Source organism: Oncorhynchus masou, chromosome 24 (genome assembly GCF_036934945.1).
Source record: "Oncorhynchus masou masou isolate Uvic2021 chromosome 24, UVic_Omas_1.1, whole genome shotgun sequence".
Classification (NCBI taxonomy): domain Eukaryota; kingdom Metazoa; phylum Chordata; class Actinopteri; order Salmoniformes; family Salmonidae; genus Oncorhynchus; species Oncorhynchus masou.
Window position 1 is genome coordinate 87,409,071 of NC_088235.1, and position 20,888 is coordinate 87,429,958.

Sequence of the window (20,888 nt, forward strand, 5' to 3'; positions counted from 1 at the left end):
TTGGTCCTCCAATAATCGGTGTTGGTGTGGAAAAATCATAATCGGTCGACCTCTAGTATGGATTAAATCTGTCTATCTCAAAATTGGATTTCCAAAATTATACTTAGTGAAGCGTCCACTAAGTCGACTCGTTGGAGTAATAACTCCTGTTTTATTGCCAAAAGTATTAAATTCACAAGCTTGTTGGTTTTGCATGTAAAACTGTGCTGTGCGTAATGAGTCTGTTGTGAATCATTTCCAGGTAGACTCAATAAGATGTTCAATCATCAAACACTATGAAATACCTTAAAAATACATATATAATTTAGTTCTCTCTCTCATTAACTTTAAATAGAGTTTCATCCTAAGTTTTGATTACATTATAAACTTCTGTAAAATATGCAAAGATATAATCAGTGTTTGCATAGGAATAAACCATAGCAGAACAATGATACACCGGATGTATAAATGTAAAGCATCCGGTTGGTGTTTCCACTCACCAAATATGTGTGACCCACCACCTGAATTAGCTAAAAATAGAATGTCTCTCTTGTGAAGTAGTGATGTGCGACATACGCCTAGATTCCTGAAACGGGTCACATATGGTGGTGAGGGGAAGCCCGGTGGCCGGCAGTGGGAGAAGATGGAGCGAGATGGATTTGGCAAATATTCTGCAAAGTTTCTCATCGATTAAACATTTGATCTCAATACAGTTTTCTGTTTCCCAAACTAGAATCTGTTATGAATAGAGTGGGCAAAGTTTTGTAGACTTTCCCATTTGCCAAAGTAAAAAAACTGCATTGTTTAGAAGGAGTGCAAGGGAAAATGTAGTCATTGCAAACACACACTTCACAGAGTAGGCGTTCCCTAATAGAAATATGCAAATAAATGCTAGAACACCCCAATAGGCTCTCGCTAGCTCATACTTTGCTCTACCCACCTCCTTGCTTGTTCTACCCACTATGATTAATTTGCTCCCATTGGAAATGACAGGCTGTGGTGTATCTTGGGTTAGTTGTAAAAATATTTGGTAGCTCTGTGTTCATACCTCCAAGACAGCCCAGTTTGTTGATCTGTTCTCTGTTTTGTTCTCTCTGTCTTCCAGGTTTCTTAAGCACTGGGGACCAAGCTTCCAAGGGAAACTACGGACTCCTTGATCTGATCCAAGCTCTGCGATGGACTAGCGAGAATATTGCTTTCTTTGGTGGTGACCCTTTACGAATAACTGTTTTTGGATCAGGGGCTGGCGCCTCCTGTGTTAACCTCCTGACCCTGTCCCATTATTCTGAAGGTAACCGTTGGAGCAATTCAACCAAAGGTATAATGCAGAGGTTGCAACTTTTGAACATTTTCGGTGTCGCATGCCACCTTCATTACTGTGTAATTTGAGTTGATGTGGGTATTTTGTTCTGGAATGGCTGTATAAGGGTGCTGTTGATTATGTGATTTGACTTGCCACTGGACCTTATATTGTGTAAAACTCTTGAATGTTTACTAACCCAAGGAGAAGGTTAAAGTTGACTAAAGCAGTGACCATGTATACTGTAGAATCTGATGGTATTCCATACCAGAATACCAGACACAGACCCATTTTATTTTGATTGTATCACTCTCTCATCTCCTAATCCACGTTCCCAAGGGAGCCCCAGTAAATGTTACCATGTCAGTGTATTGCTTCCTCTAATCTTATTGTCTTCAGAGATTAATTCCACAAAGTATTAATATTCATACCACAGTATGAAGCACCATTCAGACGCAGTACGACAAATCCTAGTCACTGCTGCCAATGCAGGTGAATGACAACACTTTTACATCGAACAAGATTTGACAGCACAGTGATATATAATCATTTCCTCTGATTTCCTCTGAGCCATCACCACAGGGTCTCTGAGGGCTCTGCTCCTACAAATTTGTAACAATTGCCAAAGTGTATATTGAGATACACATAATAATAATTATTATAAGAATTTATAGAGCTATTCATTACATAAATGATCTCAAAGTGCTTTAAAGCAACACAAAAAATACAAGCAATTTAGAAAACGACAACCACAACATAATTGATGGAAGGTCATGAGACGTTTGGAAAGTTCATGGCTTGAGTGATCATCGGAGGGAGGTGGTCAAAGGGGGAAAGCAAGCAAAGATGATCTCTGCAGCAAGTTCGGGGGCAGGCAGCACGGTGTCATCAAGGTGTCTCGCCGTCCTTGCTGTCAGTGTGGCTTCTCCAGTTCATGGACTCTGTAGCAGGTGTATCTAGGCTTCACTACTACCAAAATGAAGCACCCACTTGGGTGAAGCTAAGTCACGTGGAAAGAAAGCACATCACATTTCAATGATAATTAAAGAGTAGCCTTGTAACTTAGTACTCCTTAGGATCCTCATCACTGCATACCTCTGCCGTCTTGCTTTCGGGCTTCTCTTCATCCTCAACCTCCTGACACACATTTCACATTTACATTTGAGTTATTTAGCAGACACTCTTATCCAGAGCAACTTACAGTTAGTGCACTCATCTTAAGATAGCTAGGTGGGACAACCACATATCACAGTCATAGTAAGTAAATTTTTTCCTCAATAAGGTCGCTATAATCAGTCAGAGCAGGTAAGGGGGGATGTCAAGTGCGGGGCGGGGGGGGTGTAAGGTGTTGGGTTGTGGGATTAAGATACTCTTTGAAGAGGTAGTGTTTCAGATGTTTTAGGAAGATGGGCAGGGACTCTGCTGTCCTAGCTTCAGGGAGACGCTGGTTCCACCATTTAGGTGCCAGGACAGAGGACAGCTTGGACTGGGCTGAGTGGGAGCTGCCCTCTCATAGGGGTGGAAGGGCCAAGAGACCAGAGGTGGCAGAATGGAGAACTCGGGTTGGGGTGTAGAGTTTGAGCAAAGCCTGAAGGTAGGGAGGTGCACCTGCTCCACATGCAAGTACCATGGTCTTGTAGTGGATGAGAGCTTCAACTGGAAGCTAGTGGAGTGTACGGAGGAGCGTGGTGACATGGGAGAACTTGGGAAGGTTGAACACCAGGCTGCACCGTTCTGGATAAGTTGCAGGGGTTTGATGACACAAGCGGGGAGCCCAGCCAACAGTGAGTTGCAGTAATCCAGATGGGAGATGACAAATGTCTGGATTAGGACCTGCGCCTCTATTGATGTTGTAGAGCTTGAACCTGCAGGAGCGAGTCACTGCTTTGATGTTTGCAGAGAACGACAGGGTGTTAACAGTCCAGGGTCACGCCAAGGTTATTTGCACTCTGGGAGGGGGACACCGTGGAGTTGTCAACTGTAATGGAGAGGTCTTGGAGCGGGCAGGCCTTCCCCAGAAGGAAGAGTCTTGTTGAACTTGAGGTGGTGGGCCGACATCCAAGCTGAGATATCTGCCAGGTATGCAGAGATGCGTGTCACCACCTGGGTGTCAGAAGGGGAGAAGGAGAAAAGTAGTTGTGTCATCCTCACAGCAATGATAGGAGAGACCATGTGAGGATATATATGATGGAGCCGAGTGTGCCTAGAAACGAGCTCTGGGGGACACCAGTAGTGAGAGTATGTGGTGCAGACACAGATCCTCTCCATGTCACCTGGTAGAGCCTGAGACACCCAGCATTGAGAGGATGGAGAGGAGGATCTGATGGTTCACAGTGTCAAAGGCAGCAGATAGATCTAGAAGGATGAGAACAGAGGAGAGAGAGAGTCAGTTTTGGCAGTGCAGAGAGCCTCCGTGACACAGGAGAGCAGTCTCGGTTGAGTGACCCATCTTGAAGCCTGACTGGTTAGGGTCAAGAAGATAGTTCTGTGAGAGATAGCAAGAGAGTTGGTCAGAGACAGCACCCTCAAGTGTTTTGGAAAGAAAAGAAAGAAGGTATACAGGTCTATAGTTTTTGACGTGTCAATTGTTGGTTTCTTGAAGAGGGGAGCAACTCAGGCTATTTTGAAGTCAGAGGGGACGCAGCAAGTGGTCAGAGATGAGTTGATAAGGGAAGTGAGGAATGGGAGAAGGTCTGGAGAAGGAGATGGGGGTTGAGCGGGCAGATTGTCTGGCGGCCGGACCTCACTAGTCGCATGATTTCATCTGAAGAGAGAGGGGAGAAGAGGTCAAGGCATAGGGTTGTTCTGTGTGAGTGGGACAAGTGTACTCAATAGGCTGAGTGAATGAGGAGCGGATGTCATCAACCTTCTTTTCAAAGTGTTTGATGGCTGGCATTCGAATCAAAACAATTGCCAGCTTGCCAGATTACATTAGCTAGCTAGCCAAACAAAGAAAGTGCATGCCAGCATCAGTTGAGAAACTCGGTGGTCGATTCTGATGATATTATTTAGCTATATTAATTGTTCATTCATAAAACAAAAAGTTTGCAGGGAAAAATGCCAAAAATGTATTAATTATACAAATATTTACAAAATGGACAGGAGCTTTCTGCCTAGGAGACCTTACGGTGCCATGTCAACCACGGAATCCACATACACTATAGCTGATGGAAGTTACAGTGTTACACAAGCTCATCACCTTAAGGAACCACATTGCACCGTAATCTGAATCTTAATTTCCGTCTTCTTCTGAATGTACATTTGTGGGTTAGATCGAAAGATTTCATATCAACATGTTTGAAAACGTGATGGTTAAACCAAGTTTTCATTAACTTATTAGAGTGATAAAAATACATGTTTACATGAAAATACATGTGATTTCTTGTTTATAAAAAACTTAGCAAATCATCAACATTTATAAAAGGCATGAAGTCAAAACTGAGCCCATGGGCTGTCATGGTAACACAGACTAGTTACCACTTTTTACCTCTCTCTCTTTCTCCATCTCATTCTTTATCATCCCACTCTACATGGTGTCTTCCTACAGTACCTGGCTTATGTGGTGTGTGTCACGTGTGTTTGATCACATCATATATTATGACAAAGTTTTAATGAGCACTGTGCACCCTGTGTGAGAAAAGGATACAGAAAATGTTTTATGATAAGGTACATGGATAGTTCATTATAAAAGCACTAGTATACAATATAGTATGAGTATGTAATATCATGATAATTCCTGTGTAAAATGGCGTAACATGTTTGTCTTCAAACCTTGGCAAACAAACTCTGAAATAGCAAGTCTGTCTGTTTGTAAAGCCCCAATCACTGCTAACGATGCAGATGTCTGTCAAGGCAATGGATAAATGTTTCCCTCTGCTCTCCCAGGAATGGCACAATAAACTAATCCAGACAAATGGACTTTTACATGTTTAAGGTTTTGAGGAGAGTTCTCTATTGCCAGCAAATGTAATAGCTGCATTAATATCATCAAAGTAATCAATATAAAAAGGTATTCAACTGTTATAGTAAAAGTAGGCTGTTTATCAGTGAAATTATGAAAATTATATACTGTTCAAGGGCACATTTTGATGTAAGTGTGAATACACATCACACTACGTTTAGATGTGTTAAGTCATGACATAGTTTCAGTGGTAGATGCATGTCATGTGTGTAATGCATTGTGATTCTATGAGCCGTTTTCTCACTCTGGTGGGCTTCTATCTTGTCTCTCTGCAGGACTTTTCCAGAGAGCTATAGCACAGAGTGGAACTGCGTTGTCCAGCTGGGCCGTCAGCTTCCAGCCTGCTAAGTATGCTCGCATGTTGGCCAAAAAAGTGGGCTGCAACCTGAAAGACACGGTGGACCTGGTGGAGTGTCTACAAAAGAAGCACTACAAGGAGCTGGTGGATCAGGACATCCAGCCTGCACGGTACCACATCGCCTTCGGGCCTGTTATCGACGGTGACGTCATCCCAGACGACCCTCAGATCCTCATGGAGCAGGGCGAGTTCCTCAACTATGACATCATGCTGGGCGTCAACCAGGGCGAGGGCCTGAAGTTTGTGGAGCTTATCGTAGACAATGAGAACGGCGTCCAGGCCAATGATTTTGACTACGCCGTGTCCAGCTTCGTGGACGACCTGTACGGTTACCCGGAGGGAAAGGACATTCTGCGGGAGACCATAAAATTCATGTACACGGACTGGGCTGATAGACATAACCCAGAGACCAGAAGGAAGACCCTACTAGCCCTGTTCACGGATCACCAATGGGTGGCTCCGGCTGTGGCCACAGCAGACCTCCACTCCAGCTTTGGGTCGCCAACGTACTTCTATGCCTTCTACCACCACTGCCAAACAGACCAGGTGCCCCCCTGGGCAGACGCTTCCCACGGTGACGAGATCCCCTATGTGTTTGGCCTGCCCATGATTGGCCCCACAGAGCTGTTCCCCTGTAACTTCTCCAAGAACGACATCATGCTCAGTGCTGTGGTGATGACCTACTGGACTAATTTTGCCAAAACTGGGTACGTGCAATACTGAGACCTATTTTAAAATGTTGTGTATGTGCGTGCATGTGTGTCATACTTACACATTTCTAGAGTTCATGAATTTAGTACCATTTTGGTTGTGTTCTTTTTTATGTTTTTAAAGCTTGGACAGGATATCAATGTCATTGTCTCATCCAATATTCTTTAACATGCTGTTAATTAATGACAATGACAGTTTCCATGAGTGCAATTCTCAAAAGGAAAACATTTGAATCCTATTTTGCATTTCCTTTAAGCATGTACTGTAGTCATGGAAATAAATGCTTTTTTGGAACATAATGGGGGACAATGGCTTTTCCCCTCTGCAGTCAAAGAGCCCAACGGGACCATTGGGATACTATTGATCTACATACAGTACCAGTCAAAAGTTTGGACACACCTACTCATTCAATGGTTTTTATTTACTTTTACTCTTTTCTACATTGTAGAGTAATAGTGAAGACATCACTATGAAATAACACATATGGAATCATGTAGTAACCAACAAAGTGTGAAACAAATCTAAATATATTTTACATTTGAGATTCTCAAAGTAGCCACCCTTTGCCTTGATGACAACTTTGTACACTCTTGGCATTCTCTCAATCAGCTTCACGAGGTAGTCACCTGGAATGCATTTCAATTAGCATGTGTGCTTTGTTAAAAGTTAATTTGTGGAATTTCTTTCCTTCGTGCATTTGAGTCAATCATGAAGGTAAGTCAATGCGGAACATTTCAAGAACTTTAAAAGTTTCTTCAAGTGCCGTCACACAAACCATGAAGCACTATGATGAAACTGGTTCTCATAAGAACTGCCACAGGAGAGGAAGACCCAGAGTTACCTCTGCTGCAGCGGATAAGTTCATTAGAGTTAACAGCCTCAGAAATTGCAGCCCAAATAAATGCTTCACAGAGTTCAAGTAACAGACACATCTCAACATCAACTGTTCAGAGGAGACTGCATGAATAGACCGGTGGAAATTTGTCCTTTGGTCTGATTTTGGTTCCAACCGCCGTGTCTTTGTGAGATGCAGAGTAGGTGAATGGATGATCTCCATGTGTGGTTCCCACTGTGAAGCATGGAGGAGGAGATCTGATGGTGTGGGGGTGTTTTGCTGGTGACACTGATTTATTTACAATTCAATGCACACTTAACCAGCAATACTACCACAGCATTATGCAGCGATACGCTTTCACATCTGGTTTGCTCTTAGTAGGACTATCATTTGTTTTTCAACAAGACAATGACCCAACACACCTCCAGGCTGTGTAATGGCTATTTGACCAAGAAGGAGAGTGATGGGTTGCTGCATCAGATGACCTGGCCTCCACAATCACCTGACCTCACCCCAATTGAGATGGTTTGGGATGAGTTGGACCGCAGAGTGAAGGAAAGCAGCCAACAAGCGCTCTATAATTACATTTACATTACATTTAAGTCATTTAGCAGACGCTCTTATCCAGAGCGACTTACAAATTGGATCCACTTACATTTAAATTCAATATTCTCTTTCTATAAAAATGGAAACAAAAAATCAAGAAGTGACACCGATGTCACTAGCAGACAGGTCAAAGGTTAGACTGTAAAGACTTGAGTTGAAACACTAGAGCATTCAAAAGATGAAGATATTCACAGAGCACTAACTCATACAGTAGCAAAGACATTAAGTAGTTAAGAAAGCAGAGCATGTTGCCTACCTTTGTGTGCTGAGACAAAGCTTCCTCTCCGGTAGCAAACAGAGCTCCTCTGAAGCAGCAGCAGCAGTAAAAGGGGTAGCAGCGGTGGAGCCCTTGCCTCCGATGTCTGTCAGGCGTTCAACAACTGCGTGCAAAAAACCTAGCCATGGAACTGCCCCAACTAATCACCAAGGGACGGCGCTCCCACTTCCTGCATATCCAATGTACCTCTCTCTACCTTGGGCTTCCCTTCTTTTGATTATCCTCTCAAATCATGTCTCTCTCTGAGCAGCCACTGCTCATAGATACAGAAGGGTGTCTGGGATCCTTTCAAAAGTGTCAAGGAGGGAAATCACAGTTGTCTAAAATCTGATTTGAGCCCTTAGCTTCCATGAATACCAGTGTCTGGAAAAGCATGAGCTTGTCTAATTTAAGAAGCTTCACTTATAGCTTTCACTAGTGAGTTTGGCGGTGGTCTTCTTGACAGCTTCAATATGACAGGTAGACATAGCTTGTCTTATGGAGGGCTGTCAGTGACAGAAGAAACAGGCAGACTACATTACAGTAAGTACTTATGCTAAAATGCTTATGACACAGGGCAAGACCCAGATGCAGACACAGGATGGTTTGAGTCACTGATATTTATTGAAATACAAGGGGCAGGCATTGAGCATATCAGGGACAGGCAGAAGTTCATAAACCAGGTCAGCGTCCGAAAAGTACAGTAGGGGCAGGCTCAAGGTCAAGGCAGGCTGAATGGTCAGGCAAGCGGGCTCAGTGTCAGGGCAGGAAGCCAAAGGACAGGAGACAAAGGACAGTGAGACAAGGAATGAATCCTGGACACGTGAAAAGTGGGATGTATACGGGGCAACAGAAGACTAACAGCAGTGGAACTAAGGAGATGGTTAAAGGACCAATAAAGCAGGGGGAAAGTTTACTGGACTCCACCCAGAGGGGCAGGTCCCGCGTAGATAGCCATACCTTCTGCTCGAGACGATAGCGGAGAGCCAGAGTCTAGTGGCAGTCCGCTTGTCGACGATACCTGGAGGTGGCCTTGAGAAGAGCAGACTGAGCTCTCTTCCAGATATGCCGACAGTGGCAGACGAACATTTGGGCCGAGGGTATGTTGACCTCTTCTTTTTGCTCTGGGAAGAGCGGAGACTGATATCCCATGGAGCATTCAAAGGGCGAAAACCCAGTGGCTGTGCAGGGAAGAGTGTTCCGGGCTTACTCCAGCCACACAAGTTGCTGACTCCAGGTGTTGGTTGAGATGAGGCACCTAAGCGCAGTCTCCAGGTTCTGAGCACATATCGTGCATGCGGCAACGAAGGCTGAGACGTCAGGAACAATAGTGGGCCACCAGAAGCTTTATCGGAGGAAGGCCAGGGTTCGCCGGGAGCTGGGATGGCAGGTGAGCTTGGAGGAATGAGCCCATTCCAGAACATGAGCTCGGGCCGAATCAGGGACAAATATTCAGTTAGCCGGGCCCCTCCCAGGGGTGCCTTGCGACCCAGACTCTCGATTCCACAGACAACTGTAGCTGTCAGATATGAGGTAGGGAGGATGGTCTCAGAGTCAGGCGGTGTGGCAGCGGAGCGATACAGTTGAGAGAGAGCGTCCGCCTCACATTCTTGGTCCCTGGCCTTTAGGAAATGGTGACGTTGAACCTGGTGACTGCCAGAAGTTCCCAATTTCCTACTTCATAGTTTCTCTCAGCAGGGTTGAGACGATGGGACAGGAAAGCACAGGGCTGTAGCTTTTGGTCCTGGGCATAACGCTGGGACAGGACGGCCCCACTCCAACGTCAGAAGCGTTGACCTCAACTACGAACTGATGGGATGGATCCGGATGGATGAGGATGGGGGGCTGTAGTAAAATGAGGCTTGAGGTCCAAAAACGCCCTGTCAACAGCTGGAGAACATGTAAACGGCATCTTGGGTGAAGTGAGTGCAGAACGGGCTCCAACCCAGGATAGAACCAGTGGGCCAGTTAATAACGGGGTTGTGCCTCTGGAGCCATGAAATTCCTTAAACAACAGGAACATTGGGAGATTCAATGAGAAGAAGCTGATCACTGGGATTGCCCGACACACGCAGGTTAATGGGCACCGTACTATGAGTGATACTGCCTATGTTACGTCCGTCCAGTACTCTGGCATCCATGGGAACGGAGAGGGGTTGTGAGGAGACACCCAGCTCCAATACCAGAGTAACATCCATAAAACTCTCAACAGCTCCAGAGTCAATTAGCACCCGGAGAGATTTAGACCGGTCACCCCACCGCAGGATAACATGGAAGAGAATACGAGTAATGTGAGTTAGACAACTCCTAGTATAGCTCACCACGGTACTCTTACCTAGCTGATGAGTCAGGTCTTTTACTGGATAGTAATATTTGTAATGCCCTGTAGCACCACAATACAGGAAACTGTTGGAGTTAAGCCTCTGTAGTTGTTTCTGAGGTGACAATCTAGCTCTGCCCTGTTGCGTACGCACTGTAGAAAACCATTCACTTGTTCCCGGTGATTCCCAAGGGGACTCGGGTGACTTCGGATCCTCTCAGGCATACAGGCATCAGGGACTTCCGGGTTCTTCGGGGGCGAGCCGGCAGCTGCGGACGAACAAGTGGGGCTGAAAACAGACCTCTCCCTCCTGCGCTCCCGTAGACGTCCATCAAACCTTATGGTTAAGGCCAGGATGGAGTCGAGGTCCAGGGGTAACTCCCGAGCAGCGAGCTCATCTTTGATCTCCTCGGATAGTCCATGAAGAAAGGTATCGAACAGAAACTCCGGGTTTCAGGCGCTCTCGGCGGCCAACATGCGAAAGTCTACTGCGTAGTCTGCCACACTACAGGTTTCTTTAAGTAGCTTTCGGGCCGCCTCTCTCCCGGAGAATCGAATACCTTCTTCAACTCCTCCATGAAATCCTCCAAACGAAGGCAAATGGAGGACTGTTGCTCCCAAAACGTCGTAGCCCAGGAGAGCACCCTACCAGACATGAGCGTTATAAGATCCCCTATTCTCAAACGGTGAGGGCTGCAGCACAAAGATAAGGGAGCACTGGGAATGAAATGCCCGGTAGGTTCCAGGGTCCCCAACATAGATGGTAAGCAGTTCCCGGGAAGCTGGGGTAGGCTGTACAAAATCATCACTGGCAGGGGAATTACTGCACGTCCGGCAGGTCTCCGTTGTGGCATGCTGCCTGATAGATAGTCCACAGATTTGCTCTAGTAACGTTTTGAAACCCTGGTCATGGCATCCCGACAGTGCATGGAGACTTTCCATAAGGTTCTGAAGCAAGGCCTCATGTTTTTCAATGGTGGCTCCCTGCAAGGAGACAGCGTTGTGGAGCCGTTCCGAGTCTGCTGGGTCAGTAATGGCCAGTTCGTACTATAACGACACAGGGCGAGATGCAGACAGGGTAGGCAGATGGTTCGAGTCTCTGATATCTTTTTTTAATACAAGGGGCAGGCAATGGGCAGGTCGGGGACAGGCAGAAGGTCATAAACCGAGTCCGAAAGGTACAGTGGTGGCAGGCAGGCTCAAGGTCGAGGCAGGCTGAGTGGTCAGGGCTCGGTGTCAGGGCAGGCAGAACGGGTCAGAACCAGGAGAACTAGGAAAACAGGAGCACGGAAAAACATGCTGGTAAGCTTGACAAGACGAACTGGCAACAGACAAATGGAGGTAAAATACACTGGGGATAATGAAGAAGGTGGGCGACACCTGGAGGGGGTGGAGACAAGCACAAAGATAGGTGAAACAGATCAGGGTGTGACATGCTCAGCATATGTGGCCCTCATTCAAAACGGTTGGAAAAGCATTCCAGGTGAAGCTGGTTGAGAGAATGCCAAGAGCGGGCAAAGCTGTCATCAAGGCAAAGGGTGGTTACTTTTAAGAATCTCAAATATGAAATATATTTTGATTTGTTTCACACTTTTTTGGTTACTTCATGATTCCATATGTGTTATTTCATAGTGATGTCTTCATTATAATTCTACAATGTAGAAAATAGTAAAAATAAAGAAAAACACTTGAATAAGTAGGTGTGTCCAAACTTTTGTCTGGTACTGTATATAACAGTAAATGAACATTTAACACAGGGCACATGGAATTTATGCTTCCACATTGCATTTAGCCAGTTTATGATGGCTCTATATGCCATTCCCAGGCAATGGTGCTCGTTCTGCTGGAAGTACCCTCCATTCCTCATGCTGTGTAGTGATGCTTTACTCATACTAAGTTCCCCCTTTCTCTTGCAGTGACCCAAACCAGCCAGTCCCCCAGGATACCAAGTTCATCCACACCAAGCCAAACCGCTTCGAGGAGGTGGCGTGGACGCGCTACAACCAGAAGGACCAGCTGTACCTCCACATCGGCCTAAAGCCCCGAGTCAAGGAGCACTACCGAGCCAACAAGGTTAACCTGTGGCTGGAGCTGGTGCCCCACCTCCACAGCCTGAACGAGGTCACCCAGATCATCTCCACCACCACCAAGGTCCCCTCACCAGAGGTCACCCCGAGGACACCAAAGAAGATCCCTGTCAACACCAAGAGGCCTAACCCCACTCCCTTCCCCACCGAGACCCAGGACAGTCAGAACCAGCCCTTCCTGGTGGACCAGAGGGACTACTCCACAGAGCTGAGCGTCACCATTGCCGTGGGCGCCTCGCTGCTCTTCCTCAACATCCTGGCCTTTGCGGCGCTCTACTACAAGAAGGACAAGCGGCGGCACGACGTTCACCGGCGCTGCAGCCCCCAGCGCAACACGACCAACGACCTGGCGCACACACAGGAGGAGGAGATCATGTCCCTGCAGATGAAGCACACGGATCTGGACCACGAGTGTGATGCCATGCACCCACACAAGGTGGTTCTGAGAACTGCCTGCCCGCCAGACTACACGCTAGCCATGCGACGCTCTCCTGACGACATCCCCCTCATGACCCCAAACACGATCACCATGATCCCCAACACCATGCAGGGCCGCCAGTCGTTGCACAACTTCAACACCTTCTCCAGTAGTGGACAGAACAACACCCTGCCCCACCCACACTCACACTCCACCACCAGGGTATAGCCGGACGGATGGACGCTGACACACACAGCACACGCCAGAGCTCACACCCAGCCTGAATCAAACGGATGTGGAATAACTTCTACTCCTGTGAATATATGAAAGGAATATAGGAATGTTGCTGGGACTGGAGAAAAATTTCATTTTATATAAAAGAAGATATGATTAAAAGTACAAAAATATTTCAAATGAAAAAATGAATAAAGAGAAGGATCATTTTTATTTCTGGTATTGCAACAAAACAAGGTCAACTTTTCCAGCTATAGATATCGCCTTCGGAATTTTATATACGATTGCTTGATCCTGTTATCATGGAAAAGAGAGAAACCTCAGTGGAGCCTCAGAGGAGTAGCAGGGCCGCTTTGTAAATGAAAGAAAACATATTGTTTTCCTGAGGCATCAAACTGTAGATTACTCTTTCTGGAGCCAAGATGAGATGCCGCTTAACCAATTTAGGCATGTGTTACTCTACAAGTAGAGGCAGTGTAAGATATGACAAAAACTATCTAGAGAGAGGGGGAAAACTCTTAAAGAATATGCACAATGTAGACATTTTTTAAATGTCTTGGATTCTTTTCATCAATTTATTTTTGGGGAACAGTTTTATTGTATAGAACCTATTTACATATCTAGATATGTACACAAAGCACCAATGCTGTTTAAGTCCTTCTTGGGCGTCAATACCGCAAATCTGCCAGCAGAACAAAAAAAGGGGGATCCACTGGCTTTCTGGCAGATACAGCTTCATCACACAAGTGCTGTCTATACCAAGAGCTGGAGGACAAAGGATACTGGATATTTTTAGCACGACGCGCATGACAATTTATCTGCTTGATGGCTGTTCTGCTGATTAAGTCATAATTAAGAATACTTTTCATCCCCATTGGATTGGTTTGAAGGAACACTACTGATTAGCTTACAAATCCATAGGACTTTGGGAATGGTCACATGGGTGAAGGTCATGGGTCATAATTGGGGACAGCAGGGGAGGGTTGGCTTATGGTAACTACAGTACATACACAATAGCTTGAATGAACATGGGTATAAGGACTAGTTTTGTACAATTTGTGTTGGTACAACTTTTTGATAGTGGTGAATCACTCGCTGTTTGGGATCCCAATGGAGGGACCTTTCATTGTACTCTTTTAGTTTGGATCAATGTTCTTTGCTATTATACATATTGGGTTTCTTATCACCACTCTTGACTAGTTCAAGACCACTTTAATGTAGAAAAGTAATTACCTGCACTGTTGATTTTTTTTTGGGGGGGGGGGGTTCGTATGAATGATTCCTGAGCACAAAGCGTGCCCAGGGCTATGAAGAAGGGAAGGTGAAGACTAGGAAATAGTAGAACCTCTTGGCTGCATAGATTTTCTTTCCTCCTACTATCCTTTCATAGAGTATGTTCCGTAGCGCTGTTTAAAGATTAATGCGTATAAATGTGTAATTGAAGCGAGGAGGCCCTCCGCTGACATGGTTGATTAGGGGTTCCTCTCATCCTGTCGTCCCTGCAACTCAACACAGAGAGAGAAAGAGAGAGAGAGAGAGATTCAGGAACTCCCATGGTACACCTCTCCCAGGCAGGGAACAGTGATCAGTCAGATTCTTGCTCAATGCAGTAGAACCGGTTTTCTATCACCCTCGTCTCTCACAGAGTGAAATGCCATTTGCCTCCGTTTTTTTATTTTCTACTGAAGATGCTGTACTGTATCATATCAGAGTTTCTGGACTTTTAGTTCTCCCTTTTCTTTAGCATGGTTTACACATGCCTTGGTGTCACATTGTACATGCCTGTCGGCATGTTACCATCACTGTCCCGCTAGCCCCAGTGAGTGTTCCTGCCCTCGCAGTGCTAGAGTGCAACTTCCCTCTGCCAGCTAGCGCAGGCAAGTGGAGTAATAATGTGTCATACAAATACAAACCAGAGTGAATAGCTTAAAGGAGGAGGCCGCTGAGGGGGAAATAGTTCTCTCTAAACAGACAAAAGGCCTACTGTACTTAAGCAGAGAGTGGAGACGACAAATACACTAGTAAGAGAAGACTCATAAGTAAGAAATAAAATAGTAAGAAAAATTATACCACTCCCATTTTCCTGTGTAATAAAAGCCTGGACATTCGCTCCACCTGCTTTACTTACTGGCGCTCTACAGTGATTCAAAGTAAAAACATACACTTCCAAACAATGAGCTGTAGACAAGGTGTAGCTTTATTGGGGGAGGTGAACATAAATTATAACAAATCCTTCACGTGTCCCAAAACTACCACCCAAGCAGTTTCACCAGTCTGTATCACAGTGCTGTGACCTCTTAACAAGGCTGGAGAAATGACAGTTAAACATGTAATTGCGAATTAAAGATGTAATTGCACTACGGATAAATGATCAAGTAACATTGGAGAGTTAGCAGGCGAGGAGAATGCTAAAGAAGAACTTACTTTAGCACGCATAAGCCAGCCCCCCCCCCATACCCTGGATTGTAAACAGAGTTAGAAATGAGCCAACCTGTACTACTCTCCTCTCCCATCCTCCTTCCCTCCCATAACAACTCACTCTGTACACCCCCCATTTTCAATTAGGTATGAATATGGATGGTTGCAGCTCACTGTACTCTCTCTCCATCATGCTCCCTCAGAGTGGTGTTAAAATTGTATGAGCCAGAGGTGAAGGAGAGCTTTTCCAAATTTTCATGCAGGACTTCTAGAAGGTAAGAGAAAGAAGGGGGGGGGTACCTGAAGCTATAATGTGACCATGTGGCTCATGCCTAACCTGTGTTACCCAGTCCTGGACAGAGGAGGGTCAAGCATTGTGAATGAATGTAATGCAACGAGTGCCATTTTATATAAAACGCTTCTCAACATCTTTGAGATCTATGAAGATCTATCAAAGGGTGATCGCTCTTTCAAAATGTCTGTGAAAAGGGCGCTATGTGAGTGGGTATGGCAGTTGTATTGTAGATTATTTGTCACTTGTCTTTCTTTCTGGTTAAATAGTAATTACTCTTCTGGAGCACAATAAATGATTTTAATAAGCTGAATTAGCATTGCTGCAACTCTTTTTTCCCCCGTTATGTTTGTTCAATAGGCTGATTTGATTCTATTGCAGAGTAGACACTCACAGTTAAAGAATGCTTGACTGAACTGAACTTCAAACAAGCCTGGAGTCACTCACTTGTCTGTTGGTCTGTCACACACTGTTGGGTTCCTTTGCTGTATAGGACTTCATGTGTCCTAGACCTAGACTGAAAACAACATCTCAGACAGTGGACTTTTACATGGCTTAAGTAACCAAATGAATACAACCAACAATATGGAAAAATAAATGACTCTTCTGAAGGGTACACACCAAACCTACACTTACTGTTTTCACATTGATTATACCACAGACATTCAGCTAATGCGAGTCACAATTTGTTTTGTATACACCGTGTATCATTTTTTACAAATAACAGAAGTCCCAGATACAATATCCCCTCAAACCATAATGTAATATAACAAGTATCAGGGGAAGGTTTCTCAGTTGCTACCTGCTAGGAAAAAGTACAAAGGCTTTAGACAGTGCCATTATTTTCCGGCATACTGTATTTCCATCGATCCTGTACACCTGTCACTCCTCCTTACTTGTTGTACATTTTATGAACTTCAAATTTGATTGTTGAACACTGAAAGAGGAGCAAATGTCATTGCTGGTAGAGGTGTCCTCCCTTGCATTTTCTCAGTCAGCGTGTAAGGAAAAATAAAATGCAGCTAGTTAGGCTTCAGTATCAAAGTATTTAATTTTATAAATACTTAAGAAAAAGGATATACCTTATTGTTTTTATCTGACATTGTCAACTCCTTTGCTTTGAATGAAGTAAAAAATACCTCTGTCTGGTATTTATTAAGAACCTGAAAATCATATACTACAGAATACCAATGTTAAAAAATTTAGACAAAGCAGCTACAAACCACACCCATGTTTGTTGCATTTGTAAATGACAAGTGGGTGGCATTTCTGTGATTTTTTCTGTACATAATGCTTTATTATAGCTTACTAATACAAGTGATAATGGCATCCCATCATTTTAGCTGCTGCATTTTATAAGGTATCTTACAAGGTGCCAAGTCCAAACACAAGACCTTCAATGTCATCCATATACAACCTACAGTGGTGATCTGTAAAGATGTAATAAATCCATTTGTCATTCTAAAACAATCTGGACAGTTATATCATTTTCCCTGTTTGAGACCTGAAATAATGTCATAGCAGTCAATCTCACACTTCCTGATCATAGGAAAACATTTTTGTGTACATTTTCTTTTCTGATTCCCATGCTCAACAGAATAGAGGACAGTCTGTCATATTCTATAGTAGTATTTGCATGCTTTCACTAATTTTAGCTCTTTATGTACTAATTGGCCTTTTAAAGCAATCAACAATGTCTAATGGTTTATTTTTTTGCAGGTTTTGACTGTTTCAGTTGTTGTTTTAAAGTGACAGATATGACAGATGAGTAATTAAATTGATTTTCACTGCTGTGCTTTCTGTGGTCTGTTGGGGCTGTGTGTCATGGAGGTGTCAATGGTATATTTTCCTCTTATCTGTACAAATCACAAACATATTAGAGGCTCTCGTCCACTTTGGAAATGGTGACATTTCTACTTGTTGGCAGCGATTAATAACTAATTATATCACCGCCTGACTTCGACATTTGCTAGCAGGCAAGAGAATCTGCCTTGAGACTGAGAGGGGAACAAACAGAGAGTTGTTTATCGCACATGGTTTTGACCAAGGGCACAGATGCTCCTGTCAAAGAGTTGCTCAAATCCTGTTTGATAAGTTTGTCATTTCCCATTATGGAGTATTTCACAACATCAAACACTATTGCCTCTGATAACCATTCTTTCATTTACCAGCACTGTTTGATCTATTTGCTTTCTCATCCCTGAGCCATTTCTTGCAAGCCTTTTATAACATTAGATAATTCCTATGTACTTAAGCAATGTTTTGTAAATAAAACTATTGCAGAACTTTGTACTACCTATAGCACAGCAGCATATTTTGTGAAATAGATTGAATATTCTGTAAAAAGTGCAATGCAATATGTTCTGAGAGTTGGGAAAACCATACCGAAGAGTTGACCTCTACCAATCCTTATGAATGTTCCAGATTTGAATGACTGTGGGGAAATAGTTTGTGTCACATTTAAGTTTGAATTGTTAGTTACAAATGGAGGTTCAACAGTACAAGGGAGTCACTACAATTAAACATACACTTCTATGTGACCCTGTGCAACTGACTCTGCCAATAGACAATGTAGACAATGTACTTTGCATTATTGGTGGTTTGTTCTCTTTGGAAACTTCAAAATAAAGTTAACAGCCTCCTCCCTCCAAACCCATTTTATTTATAATGTAAGGCATCTGTTTGTCTTCAGTGACTTAAGTTTGCGTGTGAAGATCCATGGCATTCATGAGCATTTTTCATAACATAAATAAGTAGTATCTTATTTTTTAACTTGTTCAGACTGTTGTCCTCCTGTGTTCTATAACCGCTGTATAAATGAAGAGTCTTCCTATTTTTTACTTACGGAATCTTACACTGAAATAGTTGAGGTCAAATATTACTAGGGCTGTGCGATAAGGCCAAAATATATCACAATATCTTTTTCATTTTTGACAATATTTTATTTTTTTATTTTTCAAGTAATGCTTGATTCTAGGATGCCAACAAATTCATTATAAGTGGTTTTAATGGGCTTTCTCCATTCTAATTGTTTTAAACTCAAACTAGGACAAAACTGACAGTGTTATAGTCCAATTTGTAGAACTTTTCATTTATTAAGCACTATATCAAAATATTGTTATAGACTGTATTGTAAAACTCCAAACCAGTATGTGGATCCATACCGGTACACCCTATATCACCCGGCCCGGCCCTAAAAATTACAAAGCCGTAGTCTGCATTATCTGGTGTAAGGTATTGCATACAATGTGCTACATGCAAAGACCTACAAGCTCTGTAAAGTAAAATAAAGAAATAAAACAACAGTAAAAATACATTTAAAAATAAGAGTAGCAAGGCTATATACAGACACCGGTTAGTCAGGCTTATTGAGGTAGTATGTACATGTAGGTATGGTTAAAGTGACTATATATATATATGTATGATGAACAGAGAGTAGCAGTAGCATAAAAAGAGTGGTTGGCGGGTGGAGGGACACAATGCAGATAGCCCGGTTAGCCAATGTGCGGGAGCACTGGTTGGTCGGGCCAATTGAGGTAGTATGTACATGAATGTATAGTTAAAGTGACTATGCATATAAGATAAACAGAGAGTAGCAGCAGCGTAAAAGAGGGGTTGGGGGTGGCACACAATACAAATAGCCTGGGTAACCATTTGGTTACCCGTTCACGAGTCTTATGGCTTGGAGGTAAAAACCTTTTTGTCCTAGACTTGGCACACCGGTACCGCTTGCCATGCGGTAGTAGAGGGAACAGTCTATGACTGGGGAGGCTGGGGTCTTTGACAATTCTTAGGGCCTTCCTCTGACACCGCCTGGTATAGAGGTCCTGGATGGCAGGCATCTTTGCCCCAGTGATGTACTGGGCCGTACGCACTACCCTCTGTAGTGCCTTGTGGTCGGAGGCCGAGCAATTGCCGTACCAGGCAGTGATGCAACCAGTGATGCTCTCGATGTTGCAGCTGTAGAACCTTTTGAGGATCTCAGGACCCATGCCAAATCTTTTTAGTTTCCTGAGGGGAATAGGCTTTGACACGCACTCTTCATGACTGTCTTGATGTGTTTGGACCATTCTAATTTGTTGTTGATGTGGACACCAAAGAATTTGAAGCTCTCAACCTGCTCCACTACAGCCCTGTCGATGAGAATGGGGACATGCTCGGTGCTCCTTTTCCTGTAGTCCACAATCATCTCCTTAGTCTTGGTTACGTTGAGGGATAGGTTGTTATTCTGGCACCCGGCCAGGTCTCTGACCTCCTCCCTATAGGCTGTCTCGTTGTTGTCGGTGATCAGACCTACCACTGTTGTGTCGTCTGAAAACTTAATGATGGTGTTGGAGTCGTGCCTGGCCATGCAGTCGTGGATGAACATAGAGTACAGGAGGGGACTGAGCACGCACCCCTGGGGAGCTCCAGTGTTGAGGATCAGCATGGCAGATATGTTGCTACCTACCCTCACCACCTGGGGGTGGCCCGTCAGGAAGTCCAGGATCCAGTTGCAGAGGGAGGTGTTTAATCCCAGGTTCCTTAGTTTAGTGATGAGCTTTGAGGGTACTATGGTGTTGAAAGCTGAGCTGTATTCAATGAATAGCATTCTCACATAGGTGTTCCTTTTGTCCGGGTGGGAAAGGGCAGTGTGGAGTGCAATAGAGATTGCACCCTCTGTGGAACTGTTTGGGCGGTATGCAAATTGGAGTGGGTCTAGGGTTTCTGTGATAATGGTGTTGATGTGAGCCATTAACAACCTTTCAAAGCACTTCATGGCTACGGACGTGAGTGCTACGGGTCTGTAGTCATTTAGGCAGGTTGCCTTTGTGTTCTTGGGCACAGGGACTATGGTGGTCTGCTTGAAGCATGTTGGTATTACAGACTCAATCAGGGACATGTTGAAAATGTCAGTGAAGACACCTGCCAGTTGGTCAGCACATGCCCGGAGCACATGTCCTGGTAATCTGTCTGGCCCTGCAGCCTTATGTATGTTGACCTGTTTAAAGGTCTTACTCACGCCGGCTACAGAGAGCATGATCACACAGTCGTCCGGAACAGCTGATGCTCTCATGCATGCCTCAGTGTTGCTTGCCTCGAAGCGAGCATAGAAGTGATTTAGCTCGTCTGG

The 20,888-nt window shown here is 44.3% G+C and overlaps 1 protein-coding gene across 1 annotated transcript; it reads left to right on the plus strand.

Moving 5' to 3' along the window:
• The first annotated feature begins 581 nt into the window (after positions 1-581).
• Positions 582-14,294, plus strand: LOC135511468 (neuroligin-1-like). Its single transcript, XM_064932968.1, has 4 exons — positions 582-612; positions 1,085-1,297; positions 5,516-6,305; positions 12,243-14,294. Exons 1-4 carry the CDS (start codon positions 582-584, stop codon positions 13,057-13,059), a joined length of 1,851 nt encoding a protein of 616 aa, XP_064789040.1. The 3' UTR covers positions 13,060-14,294.
• The last annotated feature ends 6,594 nt before the right edge of the window (positions 14,295-20,888 follow it).

Bases quoted from the DNA above. Each gene is read 5' to 3' on its own strand.
- LOC135511468 (XM_064932968.1), top strand. From the start codon at position 582: ATGGTGGTGAGGGGAAGCCCGGTGGCCGGCA. The intron at 613-1,084 runs GTGGGAGAAGAT...TCTGTCTTCCAG, and splicing joins GGGAAGCCCGGTGGCCGGCA to GTTTCTTAAGCACTGGGGAC. The intron at 1,298-5,515 runs GTATAATGCAGA...GTCTCTCTGCAG, and splicing joins TTGGAGCAATTCAACCAAAG to GACTTTTCCAGAGAGCTATA.